Source organism: Gopherus flavomarginatus, chromosome 9 (genome assembly GCF_025201925.1).
Source record: "Gopherus flavomarginatus isolate rGopFla2 chromosome 9, rGopFla2.mat.asm, whole genome shotgun sequence".
In the NCBI taxonomy this organism is placed as follows: domain Eukaryota; kingdom Metazoa; phylum Chordata; order Testudines; family Testudinidae; genus Gopherus; species Gopherus flavomarginatus.
In genome coordinates, this window is record NC_066625.1 from 88,626,075 (window position 1) to 88,644,108 (window position 18,034).

General features: G+C 45.9%; 1 protein-coding gene across 4 annotated transcripts; it reads right to left on the reverse strand.

Annotated features, from left to right (window-relative positions):
- Positions 1 to 16,898, reverse strand: CALML4 (calmodulin like 4). Of its 4 annotated transcripts, XM_050967621.1 has the most exons (6): positions 16,777 to 16,898; positions 16,381 to 16,411; positions 13,476 to 13,631; positions 9,049 to 9,189; positions 6,997 to 7,185; positions 1 to 1,582 (listed from the first exon to the last, which is right to left on the reverse strand). In XM_050967621.1, exons 4-6 carry the CDS (start codon positions 9,113 to 9,115, stop codon positions 1,485 to 1,487), a joined length of 354 nt encoding a protein of 117 aa, XP_050823578.1. In that variant the 5' UTR covers positions 9,116 to 9,189; positions 13,476 to 13,631; positions 16,381 to 16,411; positions 16,777 to 16,898; the 3' UTR covers positions 1 to 1,484. The 4 variants fall into 4 exon arrangements, with proteins under 4 accessions (XP_050823578.1, XP_050823576.1, XP_050823577.1 ...); XM_050967619.1 differs by lacking the exon at positions 13,476 to 13,631; XM_050967620.1 differs by lacking the exons at positions 13,476 to 13,631; positions 16,777 to 16,898 and adding an exon at positions 16,510 to 16,724 and having other exon boundaries at positions 1 to 1,579.
- Between the last annotated feature and the right edge of the window lie 1,136 nt (positions 16,899 to 18,034).

Below are 18,034 nucleotides of genomic sequence, written 5' to 3' on the forward strand. Positions count from 1 at the left end.
GGAATTAACTCTAAAGCATAACGCGGATATCTACATTAACTACTTCATTGCTGATCATCTGATAAAGGGAATGAGAGGAGGATGGGAATTGCAGAGTTGCAGGGAAGAAAGGAGGAGTGGGGAGGAAGAGCACCAATGGACAGAAATAGTGATCCTAGCAGGGAGTATATTATCTTGCCAATGTACTGAAGAGATAACAATTACAAGTTCAGTTACTAGATAAAGACCACAGTCTGTGCCAACCTCCCATTGACAGCAGATCTGCTGGGCACCAAGGCATTTATGTAGTCCTGAAATTCAGCCCACTCCACTGAAAGTTTGATCATCCTAGTTTACAACCCTGACTGGTCTGCACATTTCTGCCATCACAATTGTATTGTGTCCACACTGCCGAAGTGTTTTTAGGAGTATGTTCTGGGCAGTTATCCCACAGCGTCTCAGCCAAGGACTGTGGCTCTTTTCTTCATAGGATTGAGATTTCTTATGCAAAGCCCATATTCTCCTGCCTCAGGAGTCGCAGTGGGTGTTTAACTTCACAGAGAGACAACGTGGGTGACGTAATATCATTTATTGGACCAACTTCATGGAGAGAGACAAGTTTTCAACTTTATGGAGATTTCCTATGAAATTGCAAGTTGAAGTAGCTTCCTAATTAATAAAAAGTCATAAGCATGGTAGTATGGAGATCTTTGTCTTCCACTCCCCAAGAATCTGGATGAGTGAAGTGATGCTGCACAGGGAACCCCTTATCATGCTTGAAGAGTAATATGGCTCATGTTGCTGTGATTTTTTGGAAGAACTCACATCTATCTGCTTGACCACTGTCCTCATCCAGATAGCCAACAGGGTTCTGAGCTCCCCTTCCCTCTGGTGTGTTGGCTCGGCTTCTCCATAACAGCAAGTGACTGATCAGTAGGTTGTGTGTATCCAGGCAGTGGTGTGAGCGATATGCATGGTCATTCCAAACTTGTCAAAGTTTATGGGTAGCATAGTCAAGCACCCTAGGATACCTCAGACACAGGGAATAGTTGGATACCACAGGCTCACAGAGTCAGACCAAATACCTGTTTGTTCTTTCTTTTACTCTCAAGAAGAACCATCTCCCTGTGACATTAAGGTAGGTAGCTGATTTTGCTCTGCAAAAACTGTCCTCTTTATAACGTGTTTTTAAAATGCTAATTACCAATGAGTGGGTTTTTAAGCATGATAAGCTTTATGCAATGTAACATGGCATTCAATTCATTTAAAATACTACATCCAGTGTTTGACATGAACGCTCCATTCCAACTGACAAGGAAGGTGTGGCCAGGCCTTGCAACGGGAAAAACCTGTTCAGACATAAACATTTCACTCTAAGAAGGCAAAATATAGATCCTTAAAGGCAAGCAGTGCTAATTCCAGTGAGCCCAAAAGTGACCCAGGAAAACATAAGCTGGAAAAGCTTGCCCTTTTCCCCACCCGAGGCAGTCTTGTCATTCTGAAATTCAGTAGTCTGTAACAGGAAGGGTGATGGTGTGGATGAATTCTTCATATTTCACCATCCCATTTGGTGCAATTTTAGCTTCTCTTAGAAGGTCATCTACTGTAAATAACAAAATGTAACAATCTCAGTTCAATTTATTTTAAGTATTATGTCATCTTCCTTCAATTTCCTGTATTTAAATATGATGTTAAAAATCTGGCTTTTGTTGTTAAATCAAAATTTGAATTAGTTACTTCAAGTATTTAGTGACTGGTCTATACTGAGTTCAGCATTTGGAATAGAGAAGTGGATGCTAACAGAGGAAACACAAGCACAGAGGGTTATTCCTCAGCTCACGTAAATTGTAGTTCAATTAAAGCCCATGGAGTTCAGCTGACTTGCACCAAGTGAGGATCTGATTCGCAGGCCTTACCTACATAGGAAACTTTCACCGGTTTAACTAACCAATTTTTAAATTGCTGCAGTCGCTGTGTGGACGCACTCTTATTTCAGTGTGAGTGGCTTATTTGGGTTTAATGTAAACTTATTCCCTATTGACTTAAACTAAACCACACTTAAACCAAAATAAGTGTCCATGCCGAGGATTGCACTGGTTTAACAAAATTGGTTTAAATTCACACCTTAGAAACACCAGTGCCATTTTGTCCTATGGAGAGGCCATCAGTGTTTGAAACCAAGAGGAATTTCATTATGGCTTTATAACCAGAATTCTAATATAGCTTTAGCAATGCCGTGGGTGCTAGGGATAAATTGCCAAGCCAATGTCTTTGGGGGACAGTGACAATGCTGATGGAAGGAAGTGCCAAAGAGAGGGAGGCGAGCCCAGTTACATAGAGGACTCAAGGCAGGGAGACCACTGTTCCCCTCAGGTCCTGGGGAGAGAGCCAGAAAGCACTGTTGGTGCTATAAATAGACTGCTGCACAGGGATTGTTGTGGAAATGGTGGCGGGAACTTAAAACACCAGGGTATGGAGAAGACACCCCCACTGGAGTCCATGACATTTCTGGGGAAGAAGGCAGAAGAGTAGCCATGCCGTGTGATGGAGGGATTGTCCACCTGGGTTCCACTCTTGGGAGACGTCTACACAGCAAAGAAAAACTCTCAGGCTTTGGGGCTATTTCCCTGCAGTGTAGACATCTAGGCTCAGACTGGAGCCTGAGCTCTGGGACCTTCCCACCCCACAGGGTCCTAGAACCTGGGATCCAACAGTGAAACAACCCTATGAACCCGAATCAGCTAGCACGGGCTAGCCGCGGGTGTCTAGTTGCTGTGCAGACATACTGTTCGTGTGCATGTGCCCCATATGCCTAGGATCAGATTCTTTGGGCCAGCACTGTGTTGGGGCCACACCTGCACCCTCCAACCCAAGAGCAGAGTGGGTCCAACTGTCCCTCTGTTCCTTCTTACCTCCTAGGACTGCAAGAGTGGAATCCATCTGGACAACACATCTTGCAGAACCATAGTTACTGTAAGGTAAGTAACTGTTCTTTGTGTGATCAAGAGATCTAATACTTCTTTCAAAGAGACTGTCCTCATGGTAACTATACACCTTTAAAAAGGGATAAACAAACCCACTGCAGTCTAAGCCGCGCAGCATTTTAAATACTGCACCAGGGTAACTTTTGTTCATTCCTGTCTGGAAAATGGAAAACAATATTTTACTGGAGAGAGGAAGGTTTTAAAAGCCCACTTTAAGCCACACCACAAATGAAGCCACATGCCAGTAGTTACTGAACATAGTGGATGCTTTTGAAATTGAGTCTGTCGCAGCATGAAATATTTATTGCAGCTTAACAAGCTGAGTTCATTGTGTCAAGACAAGGTCTTGAGTGGATTTCTTATTCCGCTGCTCGCTTCATTAAAATCTATAGTGCATTGTAATTTAGCTGGCAAACTGTGTCTCTACTCGAATGTGAAGTGTGGCTCACTATAGATAACCGCAGTACTACCTGGGATGTTTTTAATTCTGGCTAATGCCTCCAGAATTTTTTTCACTATTTTTGTTCAGCTTTTAACAATAACTTGTATTATAACTAACCTGTTTTAGACGCAAAAACGTGCATGAGCTGCTATTCCAGAATACTCTAACTGGGCTACTCTAAAGAGGTGCTGTCTTGTTGAGACATCTCCCTGAAAACTGATTTAGTTAATGATGGTAAATGGAGGGAGTGGTGCTAAACCTGCACCTATTCAATTTAAATTCCACTTTAGCATTAAGAAGGGCAGTTCGTGTGCCAGTGAAGAGCCTGGGGATGTGCACACAAAGTCTGTTGACTTGGGTTTTAAGCAAATCTTACCAAATCTGCCAGATTCTAGATGGGTCTTTCTAAAGTTCCTAGTATGAGAGAGTAGTGAGGCAGAGTGGCCTCCCTCTGGACTGGAGAGTGAGGAAGCACTACACTCCCTTGGTGGGCAGAGCCAAACCCATCCTAGCCCCTCACTGGAAGTACCAGGGCGGGGCAGGAATTATAAAGGGAGGGCTCTGCAGCTCACTTGGGCTGGAGCCAGCGGAGGAGACAGATGCCTCTGTCTTGCTGAGGCACCCAGGACGGACCCAGATGAGGAGTTGCCGGGACTACTGCCAGCTGTGTAGCCCAAGGACTGGTGGAGGCTAGAGGGACCAAACCCTGGGGAGGTAGGACGTAGGCCAGGGGCAGCTGCCAACTGGCCGGCTACAGGGCTGACCGCGTCTGGGTCGGTGTATTGCAGCTGGATCCCCGCCGACCCAGTGCCAGACCCCTCTGACACTGTTAGGGCCCTGGGCAGGGACGCGGTGGAGTAGGGCGGGCCTGCATCCCCCTGGCACTGCAGCCTCGGTGGCCGACTCCCCACCTTAGGCCAGGAGGTTTGTGCTCTGTCAACACCCCTGCCAGCACCCTAGACTGCCTGCTGGGTGCTCACCGCTTGTTGGAGCCCCCAAAGGGCTAGATCTATTGACTGTGTTTGCTGCCTGCTGGCGGCTTAGGCTACAGCCTGCTATCAGCCCAGCCCCGCCCCGAGGGCCAGGGCCCAGGCGGTTAATTGGTATCGCTAGAGACTACGTTGGGCACTGTCCCGCCTATGGGTAGGCACAGGACCCCCAGACTACTGTGGTGTGCCCGTCTCTGCTAGACGGGCCCAGAACCACAGACTGCGTAGGACTCGGCCCTGCCCGTGCGGCTGGAGCCCAAAGACTAGTGCCCCGATGACGAGGCAGCTTGGCCTCCCTCCCCACTGGAGAGTGAGGGACCACTACAGAGAGGGATTGAATAACGTCAGAGCTAGAGAGCCTCTTTCCAGGAATATGGCAAAATGTGCTGGAGTTTTGGGAGAACAGCAGCCAAATGTGGATCCATTTCTGAGTGAACAAGTATGAACATTTGAACTGTCTGGTGGTGATGGCATTTGGCAAATTTTGGCTTGTCTGATTTCTCTCAAACTTAGACCTCCCTCCCCCCAAAAGCTTCTGTCCACGGACAATGCATATGACATTTGAAGCAGAAAAAGCTTTTCAGAGGATTGTAAAAGGCTGAGGCAAAATCAGCCACATAAAAACATCTTCAGATCATTTTTGTTGCCCCCTGAGAGCTCTTGCAATTGCTGGAGGCAGATTTTTGACTAAGGATTGTGGCAAGGCACCTCTTTCGTCTGGCCAGATTTAGTTGTTCCCCCTCTGGCAATGGCAGGCCTGGGGTAATCAGCCCCACTCAATGGCAGGGTTTGCCTTCTCCCTTGGTTGTACTTTAAGGGTAGGCCTGAAGGTTGGCCTAAGGGTTGATCCTCCACCAAACAAAAAGGAAACCGTCTCATAAACAAAGGAAAACCCAGGGGGTACCTTTCTCTGCCTCCGCCCTGCTGCAGGGTGCCACCCTGTTGGTTGCCCTGTGGTGTCAGTCCTCACCCCCCCCACTCCCAGCAGGCCTCAGGTTTGGCAGCTTCTCCTATAGGAGGGAGCCCAGCCTCCCACCCTGGAGAAGGTTATTTTCCTACTGCCACTAACCTGGCAGCAGCTTGTCTCTCTCTTCCCCCTTTCCTCTCACCAGAGGAGGGGTTTTAAAGGCCTCAGGCAGGCCTGAGTTGGAATCTGGTGTTCCTCATTAACCTGATGTATTAACCCCGTCTCAGCTAGTAGGGAAGAGGGCCTTTAACATTCTGGGGCTTACGCCCACTCACTTCCCAGCACCCTCGAGCAGCCTTCCAGCCTGACTTTGTCACAGGATGTTTAAAAGAATAAAGATCTTTTGAGAGCAGTAAGTCAAAATGAGCCCTCTCTTTGCTTCTTTCTAAGCTGGTCTGACCCTCCTCAGAGCAAACAGAATTCCCTGAGAGCATCCAGACCCCCTTGGGTGTAGCTTGGAGGATCTCTCGATGAAGCTTTCCCAGGACCCCTGTGGGGACAAGGACAGTTTATCCTACAAAGAATAGTTACTTTCAGGAGACGATGGGCACCTCTGAGGGAAAAGAATGGTAAATGATCTCTTCTTTCTTCAGCATGGCTCTTAATCCACACCTTCTGATTACTGCTGCAAAGTGCCAACCTCTGCCCATCTGGGCCCCCAGTTATGCTGGTGTGAATGGAGAATAACTCACCTAGAATTACTTTCGATTTGTACCAGTGTTAATTTAAAGCCCAGACGATGGCATAAAATATCCTTCCTTTTTCTCAAAGAGCATTAATGTGCCTAATGAAAGGGTTTATCTTTTCTGCAGGTGTATCCCAAGAGTGTGGATCTGTTCTGACTATCTGCTGCCAGGTAAGTAACTCCTCTATACTTCTTCCTTGCCTCCAGTCAACTTTAACTTGAGATGAACAAAATATTTATGGACAATAAGGCAGCGGCTTGTTTATGATTTAGAGCAAAGCCTTAGCTTGGGGCTATGAAGCAGCATGTGGCCCTTGTGATTTGGGTTGCTCTCCTCTTCTGCCTCATGTAAGAACGGTACCGATGACTAGCTGGATCAGAAGGCAGTAAGAAGAGAAGAAAAAGAATAATAATAAATAAAATAATAATTGGAGATATACCTATCTCCTAGAACTGGAAGAGATCTCGAAAGGTCATCGAGTCCAGCCCCTTGCCTTCACAAGCAGGACCAAGTACTGATTTTTGCCCCAGATCCCTATGTGGTCCCCTCAAGAATTGAACTCACAACCCTGGGTTTAGCAGGCCAATGCTCTAACCACTGAGCTATCCCTCCCCTCCAAAGAGCAACTCAGTGATACCCTATGTTGCAACAATGTTTGGCATTAGTGTGATGACCTAGAGTTGTGACAACACAATGTCATAATGCAAGCCTCATGATGCAATGTCAGCACACTGTACCGTGGTTGGATCGTGACCCCGTGACTTTGCTCTACCATGAACTAACTGCGTGACCCAGCCCTTCTAGGGTGAAGATCACTGGCAGAGGCAGGTGACATGGTACCCACCCACAGGTGTTTGTGATCTCATATCTGACTCCAGTGGGGGTTGGGTGGAGGGAGAAGAGGGAGGTTAGAAAGGTGTTGAATGTATGCTGCCATTTGATGCTGTACCTTCATCCTCCGAGAGCTTTTCTCCCAGCCTGGTGAGTTTGGCTTTCAGCTCGGAAGCGGTGATGAAACCCTTCTTCTGCTTGTCCATCATTGCTAGAGCCGCCAGGATTTCCTTCCCAGGGTCTTCCTGCTGCATTTGCCTGTACATTATGGTCAGGAAAGTGGAAAAATCCAGTTCTGCCTTTCTCTCTGGAAACACGACACAAAACAACACATGTTCTTGTTTAGCTGCTGGCATATACGTGCTCCATCAGCCCAGCCTCCTCCAGCCTTTGCTCTTTCCCTTTCCTCTGAGAGCTCGGACTACTTCCCTGAGCTAGATTAGCTGTGTCTCCTTGTTTGCATGCACCAGATCCAGGCAGTTTGTCTCTTGCTGAGGCCCTACCTTGCAGGGCTGTTCCACAGACTGATGTGCTCCCACCCCTTGGCAAACCTCATCTTACTAAATAGGAATTGCCTTGCTTCCCTTCTGAGATCCTCACGCTGTGCTAGGCCTCTGCCATGTCAGTGAGGTGAGATGCTCATCTCCAGGCTGTTAGCCAGGGCTTGCCTGCATTCCACCAAGCTAGGAGACTTCTCAGCATCCTAGCTGATGGCAACGTCTTTGGGTCCCAGCATGTGGTAATAAGGATCAGGGCTGTGTACAGGGCTGGCGCTTCCATTAGGCGACCCTAGGCGGTCGTAGGGTGCCAGGATTCGGGAGGCGGCATTTGGTATGCTCCCCGTGGGGTGCACAGGAGCTTCCGGTTCTGCTCCCGTTGCACCGCCGAAGAAGGACCTTCTGCCAATGTGCCGCGGAAAACAGTGGCAGGCAATTGAGCAACTCAATGACTACTGCTGTCGCCTGCGGCATTTCGGCGGAGGGTCCTTCCTTGGCTGCATGATGGGAGAGGAACCGGAAGCTCCCGTGTGCCCTGTGGGGAGCGCACAAAATGCTGCCTCCCAAATTCTGTCTAGGGCACCAGAAACCCTGGCGCCACTCCTGGCTGTGTAGGGTTAATTGAGAGTCTGGTTCTTCACAAGTCTATTGGGTAGGGTGACCAGATGTCCCAATTTTATAGGGACATGCCCGATTTTTGGGTCTTTTTCTTATATAGGCTTCTATTCCTCTCCCCTCCCCCCCATCCTGATTTTTCACACTTGCTATCTGGTCACCCTGCAGTTGAGTGTTTAAAATGAGTGTTAAGGGCACCCAGAGTTCAGGGCAGGCACCTTTCTTGTGCACAGTATGAATTGAAAGAATAATTAAAACTGGTGGCAGTGCTGCCTCCACCTGAGTATACTGCCAAGTGCCACCTCATAGGGGCACTTCTGAGGAGTAACTTTTGTCTCAGGACAAGGGCCTGAACCAAATTTCAGCTCATCTGTGTATGGATGCTTCCCCTGGTCATTGGAGGAGCCCGATCTTTATAACAATTCTGTAGCCTTGTTAGACACTCAGCCCCTATCCCACAATGGTTTGGTGCAGACCACCTCTGTTCATGACTCTTCTTTGACCCCCACTTTGTGTTTTTTAGAGACATCTGGAGTTGAAAATGGCCTTTTCTGTTACCTTCCTAGCCTGGTTTGACAGGACTCTCTGATCTCAGGAGGGCTGCAGCTCAACACAACTGTGACAGCACAATTTTCTTAAGCATTTGTCTCCTTTCCCCACTCCTCTTGATGTCCTTATGGCACCATTTTGATACCTGTGCTGGACTGGTCTGTGAAGTCTTCTAAATGTGCCCTTCCTATCTATCATCTGGCACATCTGACCATGCTTATGACCAATTTCTGGTTATCCTGTAAGATGAGATAGCCCAGGCAATAGACCCAAATCTACCTAGATTCCTGCCTTGCTCATTTTTATTACTATAGTGTCTCGACATCAGAAAAGTTGAATCTTAACAAATACCATCCTGTCCAACTTCTTCCTCTTCTGCTAGTTTGCGTGGGGTCCTCCTTGTTGAATATTTTAGACCTACTTTTCACTTGGTTATTGTCAGATTGAGAGCTCTACATGTCATCTGTCTTGTTGTAACAATCCTTGCAGTCTGGATCTATTTTACTTACCAATTTTATGCCCTTGAAGATGTGTCTCTACCTCTCCCGGAGTTGGGCTGGTTCCCAGGCACCGCATCACTGTGATTAGGTCGCTGGCATTTATCTTGCCTTTTTGTTTCTTGTCATATAGAGAAAAGCATTCCTTGAATTCTAGTTTAAAAACAAAAACCGATGTGTGTTGCCGTCCAATATTGTCTGAGTTTGAAAGTGAAATTTCCCTGCAATCTACTAGTCAGGAGGAAAAAGCAGCTAGACTATTTAAACTTGCAAAATGACCAATTGACTTGGTCAGAGTTTTAAACTCTTTCAGCATTTCATCAACCCTTGTAGCTAACGCATCAAATGACTACCTGAACTCCGTGTTGGGAGGTGTGTGTGTGTGCGTGCGTGTGTGTACACATACATTACCAGACCTTTCCAAAGGGGAGATGGGAATAGAGAAAAGGAGCAGTTGGGGATTGTCCTTAAATACAGTTCCTGAACTTGTGGTCAAAGTGGTGGATGGCCTTTTCCGTCTAGCAGAAATGTGGGGCTGGAAAGGACCTTGAGAAGTCATCAAGTTCAGTCTCCCGCGCTGAGTCAGGACCAAGTAACCCTAGACCATCCCTGACAGGAATTTGTCCAACCTCCAGTGAGGAGAATTCCACAACTTCCATGGGAAGCCTAGTCCAGAGCTTAACTACCCTGAGAGTTAGAAAAATTTGCCTAATATCGAATCTAAATCTCCCTTGCTGCGGACTGTTACTTCTTGCCTCACCTTCAGTATACATGGGAGAACAATTGATCACTGTCCTCTTTTTATAACATTCCTTACCATATTTGAAGACTGTTCCCAGGTCCCCCGCCAGTCTTCTTTTCTCAAGACTAAACACGACCCAGTTTTTTAACTTTTCCTTATAGGTCAGGTTTTCTAAACCTTGTATCATTTTTGTTGCTTTCCTTGGGACTCTCTCGTTTTGTCCACATTTTCCTACAGCATGGCACCCATGACACACAGTACTCCAGCCGAGGCCTCACCAGTGCTAGTAGAACTGGACAGTTATCTCCCGGGTCTTCCATGTGACACTACTGTTAATACACCCCAGACTGCTATTAGCCTTTTTCTAAAGTGCATCACAGTGTTGACTCATATTCAATTGGTGATCCACTGTAACCCTCAGGTCCTTTTCAGCAGTATTACTACCTAGCTAGTTACTCCCCATTGCGTAGTTGTGCATTTGCTTTTTCCTTCCTATGTGAAATACTTCGTACTTGGCTTCACCAAATTTCATCTTGTCTTCAGACCAGTTCTCCAGTTCATGATGCAGAGTGTCAGATATCAGCCTGTTGGCCAATCTTTTCCGCTCTGCTCCCAGGGCACTCGACTCAGACAAGAGAGTAGCTTGTGGAGTGGCCCCAAGGGTGCCATGTGCCCCTATGCAGCATCGTTGCCTTCTGGGAAATGGGAAAAGGATGGCTATGGGGGAGGGGGCAAAAAAAGAATAGAACAGAAGGAATAAAGAATAGGAGAGAATTCAAGAAAATAAGATGGCGGAGGAGAGAACAAATGGAGGACAGAGCAGCATGTCAGCCAGGGAATGGAGAAGACAGAAGTGCCAGGGTATGATGTGAGTGGATTCTTGAGCAGAGTGGGCGGTGCCAATCCATCCCATGGTGGGCTCTGTAGGGAAGTGGCTGTCCTAAATTACCAATGTGCCAAGTCACCCATGGAGCTGCTTCTCCCTTGCAACAGGGACCATCTTACAGCATGGTAACACAAGTATGTAGGGACAAAATTAGAAAGGCCGAGGCACAAAACGAAATGAAACTAGCTAGAGACACAAAGGGTAACAAGAAAACATTCTACAATACATTAGAAGCAAGAGGAAGACCAAGGACAGAGTAGGCCCATTATTCAATGAGGGGGAAAAATAACAGAAAATATGGAAATGACAGAGGACTTCTTTGTTTCTGTTTTCACCAAGAAGGTAGGTGGTGATTGGACGTCTAACATAGCGAATGCCAGTGAAAATGAGGTAGGATCAGAGGCTAAAATAGGAAAAGAACAGGTTAAAAATTACTTGGACAAGTTAGATGTCTTCAGGTCACCGGGGCCTGATGAAATGCATCCTAGAATACTCAAGGAGCAGACTGAGAAGATATCTGAGCCATTAGCGATTATCTTTGAGAAGTCATGGAAGACGGAAGAGATTCCAGAAAACTGGAAAAGGGCAAATCTAGTGCCCATCTATAAAAAGGGAAATAAGGATATCCCGGGGAATTACAGACCAGTCAGCTTAACTTCTGTGCCCAGAAAGATAATGGAGCAAATAATTAAGTAATCAATTTGCAAACATCTAGAACATACTAAGGTGATAAGTAACAGTCAGCATGGATTTGTCAAGAATAAATCATGTCAAACCAACCTGATAGCTTTCTTTGACAGGGTAACAAGCCTTGTGGATGGGAGGGAAAAGCGATAGATGTAGTACACGGCTACCTCAATATAATGCCACCCAATATAACATGAATTTGGATAGAACGCAGTAAAGCAGTGCCCCGGAGGGGTGGGGCTGCGCGCTCTGGTGGATCAAAGCAAGTTCAATATAACACAGTTTCACCTATAATGCAGTAAGATTTTTTGGCTCCCGAGGACAGCGTTATATCGAGGTAGAGGTGTATATCTTGACTTTATTAAAGTTTCTGATACTGTCTCGCATGACCTTCTCATAAACACACTAGGGAAATGCAACCTAGATGGAGCTACTATAAGGTGGGTGCAAAACTGGCTGGAAAACCATTCCCAGAGAGCAGTTATCAGTGGTTCACAGTCATGCTGGAAGGACCTAACGAGTGGGGTCCCACAGGGATCAGTTCTGGGTCCGATTCTGTTCAGTATCTTCATCAGTGATTTAGATAATGGCATAGAGAGTACACTAATAACGTATGTGGATGATACCAAGCTGGGAGGGGTTGCAGGTGTTTTGGAGGATAGGATTAAAATTCAAAATGATCTGTACAAACTGGAGAAATGGTCTGAAGTAAATAGGATGAAACTCAATAAGGACAAATGCAAAGTACTCCACTTAGGAAGGAACAATCAGCTGCACACATACAAAATGGGAAACGACTGCCTAGGAAGGAGTACCAGGGAAAGGGATCTGGGGGTCATAGCGGACCATAAGCCAAGTATGAGTCAACAGTGCAACACGGTTGCCAAAAAAGCAAATATCATTCTGGGCTATACTAGCAGAAGTGTTGTAAGCAAGACGAGAAGTAATTCTTCCACTCTACTCTACGCTATTAGGCCTCAGCTGGAGTATTGTGTCCAGTTCTGGGTGCCACATTTCAGGAAAGCTGTGGACAAATTGGAGAAAGTCCAGAGGAGAGCAACAAAAATGATTAAAGGTCTAGAAAACATGACCTATCAGGGAAGATTGAAAAAATGGGGTTTGTTTAGTCTGGAGAAGAGAAGACTCAGAGGGGACATAACAGTTTTCAAGTACATAAAAGACTGTTACAAGGAGGAGGGAGAAGAATTGTAACCTCTGAGGACAGGACAAGAAGCAATGGACTTAAATTGCAGCAAAGGAGCTTTAGGTTGTACATTAGGAAAAACCTCCTAACTGTCAGGGTGGTTAAGCACTGGAATAAATTGCCCAGGGAGGTTGTGGAATCTCCAACATTGGAGATTTTTAAGAGCAGGTTAGACGAACACCTGTCAGGGATGGTCTAGATAATTAGTCCTGCCACGAGTGCAGCGGATTGGACTAGGTGACCTGTCGAGGTCCCTTCCAGTCCTATGATTCTATGATCCTGTATCCAGTGGTGAGATGTTAGGGAGTCTTTAGATGGTCCTGGGAACAAACTCATTTGGAGTAGGAGTACAGAACAGTGAATTCCATGACCCCTAGCAACTCAAGCCTCCTTTAATATATTCACACTAACAAGCTATGGAGTTCTTGAGCTCCTAAACATTCATCGGAGAGCAAAGGATCTCTGCTTGGGAAATAGCTTTTTAAACACTTAACTGTCTAGATCTACTGGGTGGAATACTAATGAAAAGAGGATTGTGGTGTTGAAACAATTGACCGACATTCTCTGAACAACTAAGAGAAACCTACAGAGACAAACGGCTCACTTCCCTGACTCCTTTTCCCTCTGATTCCCAAAGGACCCATGGCTTGATGACAAACCGAAGGAAATGAACAAAGGGAAAACAGGGAACTAGACACACAGTGCTGTGATGTCGTCATTTTAAACTGTACTGAAAGATGTCAGTTGTGATGCTGCGACTTACTACCAAGCCAAAATACCATTCTGTGGAGTAGGGGTGATCTCTGTGGTAACATCCATGTTTTTTGTTCGTAGAGCATCTATCAAAATGAGATTCTGACCCATGACCAGGGCTACGGCAAAACAAATATATGCGCTAGTCTCGCTAACCTTTTTCTCACCTTCTTCCCAATTGTCTCATGATGGAAACGGAATTCAAGATTAACTCTGCCCTGAGATGAATAGGAGCACTTCTCCTCAGCTTTGTTGTGTATGGAGACTGGCAGACATTCACTGCATCGGCTTGCATTCGAAGGTTACCCTGGCAGCTTTAAGGGCTAGAAATAAGAGTTTAGATTCTGTGGCAGGGGCTGGAGTAAAGGTGGAAACTTCACAGCCATGGAATCATAGAAAACAGAGGGATGGTTTGAGAAGATGGTTAAAACCTTGCCACAGCTATGTGAGGATCTGATTAGTAGCAGATTTTATTAGGTCCATACTGTCTCAGTCATCTTATCTCCTCAGATTAGGCTAAAGAACAGTCAATTTGTCGGTGAAGATGGATCCTTAATTTCTAAAGATTGATGCCTTTATCTAATAAAGTAAGTCTGGATTTAACTAGTTGGGCTGATGGAGCAGGTCAGTGCTTTAGCAATAAGCAAGCTTCCTTATTGTTTTCCAGCAGCTTCATCTCGGCACTTTCTGTTGCGCAATTAGGTGAGCCTGTATGTTGGTTTTTGCAGGCTGATTACTCTCTGCTAATTAGGATCATGTGAATTGGGGCTGTAGAGTGCAGCTGGACAGATTTTGTGACAAATGCGAAGACTGAGCAAAAGTAAATTAACCATCTTGGCACTAGTGGGTTTGTTGCACCCACCATTAAGAGTTCATGCCACAAATGCAGTGTTGCGGGGGAAGCTAAGGGACTAGAGTCAGCAGTGAATGGCTCAGTCATGGTGCAGTGTGTACAATGCATGAGGTGTGTCCTTTGGATGAGGTGAGATTCTTGTGCCTCGTGGGGACTGTGAAACTTGCTCGCTGTGTGGGTGCTCTGCAGTGGCTAATGGGCCATGCTCTTTCCAATGTGCCTTCTGAATTTGAACATTGGCATGAATGCTGTTTTTTCCCAGGAGAAGGAAGAGCAGAGGTAGGTTTTACACTTGAGCTATGCTAGTCAGACCCCCCCAAAATGGTCTAACCCATCCCAGGTGGGGGATTTAGCCCACGCAATCCCAGGCCGAAGGTGAGCCCAGACCCCCCGGTTTCTGGAGGTGAAATCCTCTTAGAGCGAATGGCTAACCTGCCATTGACTTCATGGGGCTAGGACTGCACCCCGAGAGACAATGCCAGCAACGTGCTTGGTGCTGGGCCATTGTTTTGAGAAATGCAACATGCGTCACACAATGGAAACGCGGCCTCTTTAGTTCTTTTAACGCAGTGGAAACGCGGCTTCTTTAGTTCTTTTTACTGCACTCACAAGCATTTGGAGGCCTTGCCCTGAGACTCAGTGATAAGAAACAGCGCTCTGCTAACCTAGGCCAGTCTCCAGACAGAACTAGTGGCTGCTGTCGGCCCTAGAGGACACCATTGACTGACCTGCTGTCGTGTGTGCATGTTAGTTCTGCTGTGTTTTGTGAATTGAATTCTGAACTACAGATATTTTAATAAAAATAACCTTAGCAGCAGATCGCGCTGTCCTGGGCAATGGGAGCTTGTGTGTTGTCCTGTTTGCTGTGCTACTCGGTCCTGACACACACCAGCATTAGATTTTTAATTTGTACAGTTCCTTGAGCTACCCTGGGGGTACAGGGGGCTACGTGGAGCCCAACCTCTTTCTATCTTGTGACTGCTGGTGATGGGGGTTGTACTGTGACGAACTCTTTCCTGGAGTTAAAGGGCAGAGTTTTGTGAGTGGTTGAGCAGACAATGCCACGGCGGTACCTTCCCTGAGACATGTTCCTACCAGCTCCAGCTAAGAGACATGCTCCAAAGGGCAGGAAACTGTACCTGGGGTGTAAGGAAGCCTGTCCTAGTTGTATCTGATTTGCCTTTCAAAAGACGCTTTCTGTAAACAGTTCTGGACCAACTGACTCTGCTCAAAGGCCAAAGTTTTGTGTGTCCCTCCCCCAGTGCTTTCCTGTTGTGTCAGGATGAAGAATTAAGTGGTGCAGGGGGACTTGCTCAGAGATGAAAGATTTCCAGCACTTCTCAGAGCTGGATCTCTAGCTCCTGCATAACCTGACCTTCTCCCACCCTTATGGGTCCCTTTCTGATCCTCCTCGCTTGCTAGCAGGGCCAGCAGCAGCTGCTTGCTTCATGCCATTCGCTCCCCTAGGTATCCCCTGTCTTCGCTGTCTGCCTACCTCTCCAAAACAGCACCCTCTAATCCCTGGGCCTGCTCCCACCCTGGGTTAATATAATCAAACCAATGTTTCTATTAGCCTCCCAGTCAAGGGTCCCGCTGCTCTTTCCAAGTGGTTAATAAGGCAGATAGCTGTTGTGGCCATTCTGAGAGAGAGAAACACAGATGTGGTAAGTGACTTGCCAAGGGTCACGCAGGAAGAAGTGAGAATTAGAACTCGGCCTTCCTGCCTCCATCCTGTGCTTTGCTCACAAAACCAGCCTTCTCCTGCCTTTCTAGGGGGTTGCTTGAGGTCCAAAGCTTTACAGTACTGCGTCAGTATCTCAAATTATTGCTTTAAATATCCTCTCTCCCCTATTTTTGTCTAGAGATGTAATGTTAAAGGGTTGGGGGCGGGGAGTAAAACCTCTTTCCCCGTGAAATCCAGCATTCTTCAATTTTAAGAACAATATATACAAATGTTTTGTACGATTATTCTAGTTTCTTGCTCCCTTTCCTTTGCTAGCCCAAACTGCACCCCATCCCAGCAGCCGACTGCAGAGAGGACGTCTCCGGCTGACTGCATCTTTTAAAACACATTAGCTAGCAGAGACAGTTCACCTCAAGAATTATGAGAATGTTAAACAACAAAGTAAACTCCCCAGAATGAGGCCCTTTAATGAGAAACGCCGCTAGCGGCAAACTTGTTAAACTCATCCTGCTAATTAAAAAGCAACTGTACATACCATTAATTTGATCCTGGGACAGAAATTTTGCCTGTAGCAGAAACAGGAAAGAGGGGAAGAAAAAGTTCAATTTCTGAATGTAGCACAATAAGGCACGTTTCAAATAGATCAAAAATGTTTGTCACTCACCATTTGCTAAAGAATCTCCCCCCCTTTGTTTTATATCTGGTGGTCAGAGAGTCAGTCCCTGTGTTCTCCTACTTTTCTATTTGATTAAGGGCTAAAGTCCGCCAATCCTGGGTGGAGAGTGGTAGGAACTGTAATAAATACCCTGCTGCCATGGATACAAGACCTGATCCATGCTGCGGGTTGGATTCCGACTACCAGCAACAGCTGTTAATCAGCTAGGCGCACACACTAGTTCTAATAAAAAGATCTCTCCTGCAACAAGCTCACCATTTCAGAATTCTTGAAGGAGCGTTTGCACAAGAAGGGTTTATAAAGGAGCAGGAAACCGGGGGCAGACTCTTCCTCTGTCTAATTTGAGGTCGCCTTCAGCCTTAGGTCAGACTCAATAATGAAACAACTCCAGGTTGAGTATAAAAGGCTTGGTAATCCCCAGTAGATTGCAATGGACCTCATGCTGTGCTTAAATACCAACACTTAGAGACAAGCCCACAGAGTCACTAATATCTAATGAGGTTGTTTAGAAGGGACAGAAGGGGATATTTATTTATAATAAGTCACAATCTTGATAGGGTTTTGCTGCTGGGCAAGAGAGGAAGTTAATTTTTGAATTGTGAGCTCTATGAGCAAATTGCAACAGGTTTTGCTCTGTAAAAGATGTTGATGTTTATATCCCGACTGGCCAGTTTGTTCAGAAAGTGACTAGAATTAGTCTTGTCTGCTTTTATGGTGTATAAAGGAGGATTGAAAGACGTGCTTGGTTTTGTTTTTCTAAACAGTGCAAAAGTGGCAGGTCTTATCTGCCTGGGGAAGTCTGGAGAGTTAGTAGATTTGACACTAGAGAAAGGGGAAGTGATTTTGAGACTGTTTAAAACAGACAGAGTTTTAATATTTATTTAATTAAACCACTTGGAGCAAACATCCTTCAGGATTGAAAGTCCCTTTCCCAGGTCTCTGCTTAGGAAAACCCATAGATAGATATTCCTAAGAAGAGAAATATATATTTATAATATGAGGGGAGAGGTCAGAAAAAATATTGAAGAAGGTGGAGAATCTATGTCCAGGCCTTTTACTATACATTGTAAAGAAACACACAAAGCTACAGTCTCCGGGTTGGTTGAAAATCAGGAATTACTTTGAACAAAAAATGTTCAATTTGTTGTTTTTTTCCCAACTTTTCGATGAAAACTTGAAACCAAACATGTATTTCTGTTCAAACCGGATGGAATCAAAATGCAAGTTTTTCCATGTTTTGTCCCGCTCCAGCCCCGGAGAAGGGCAAACCCCCATATTTAAAATGATTAGTTGTCAACTGATCTGTGGAAAAAAGGGAGTTTGAAGGATACAGAAATTGCCTGACACGCTGTTTTGTATTGTTCAAAAAGCAGTTTTTTGTTGAAAAAACTTAAGCAACATTTTCAACTGGCTCTCGGCTACACTTTCCCCCCGTTACACTTAAGTGATAAGGAATTTAAGACTTCAAATGTGGCTGGTCTTTATCCATCCAGCTAAGATTTTCAAGCCAGTC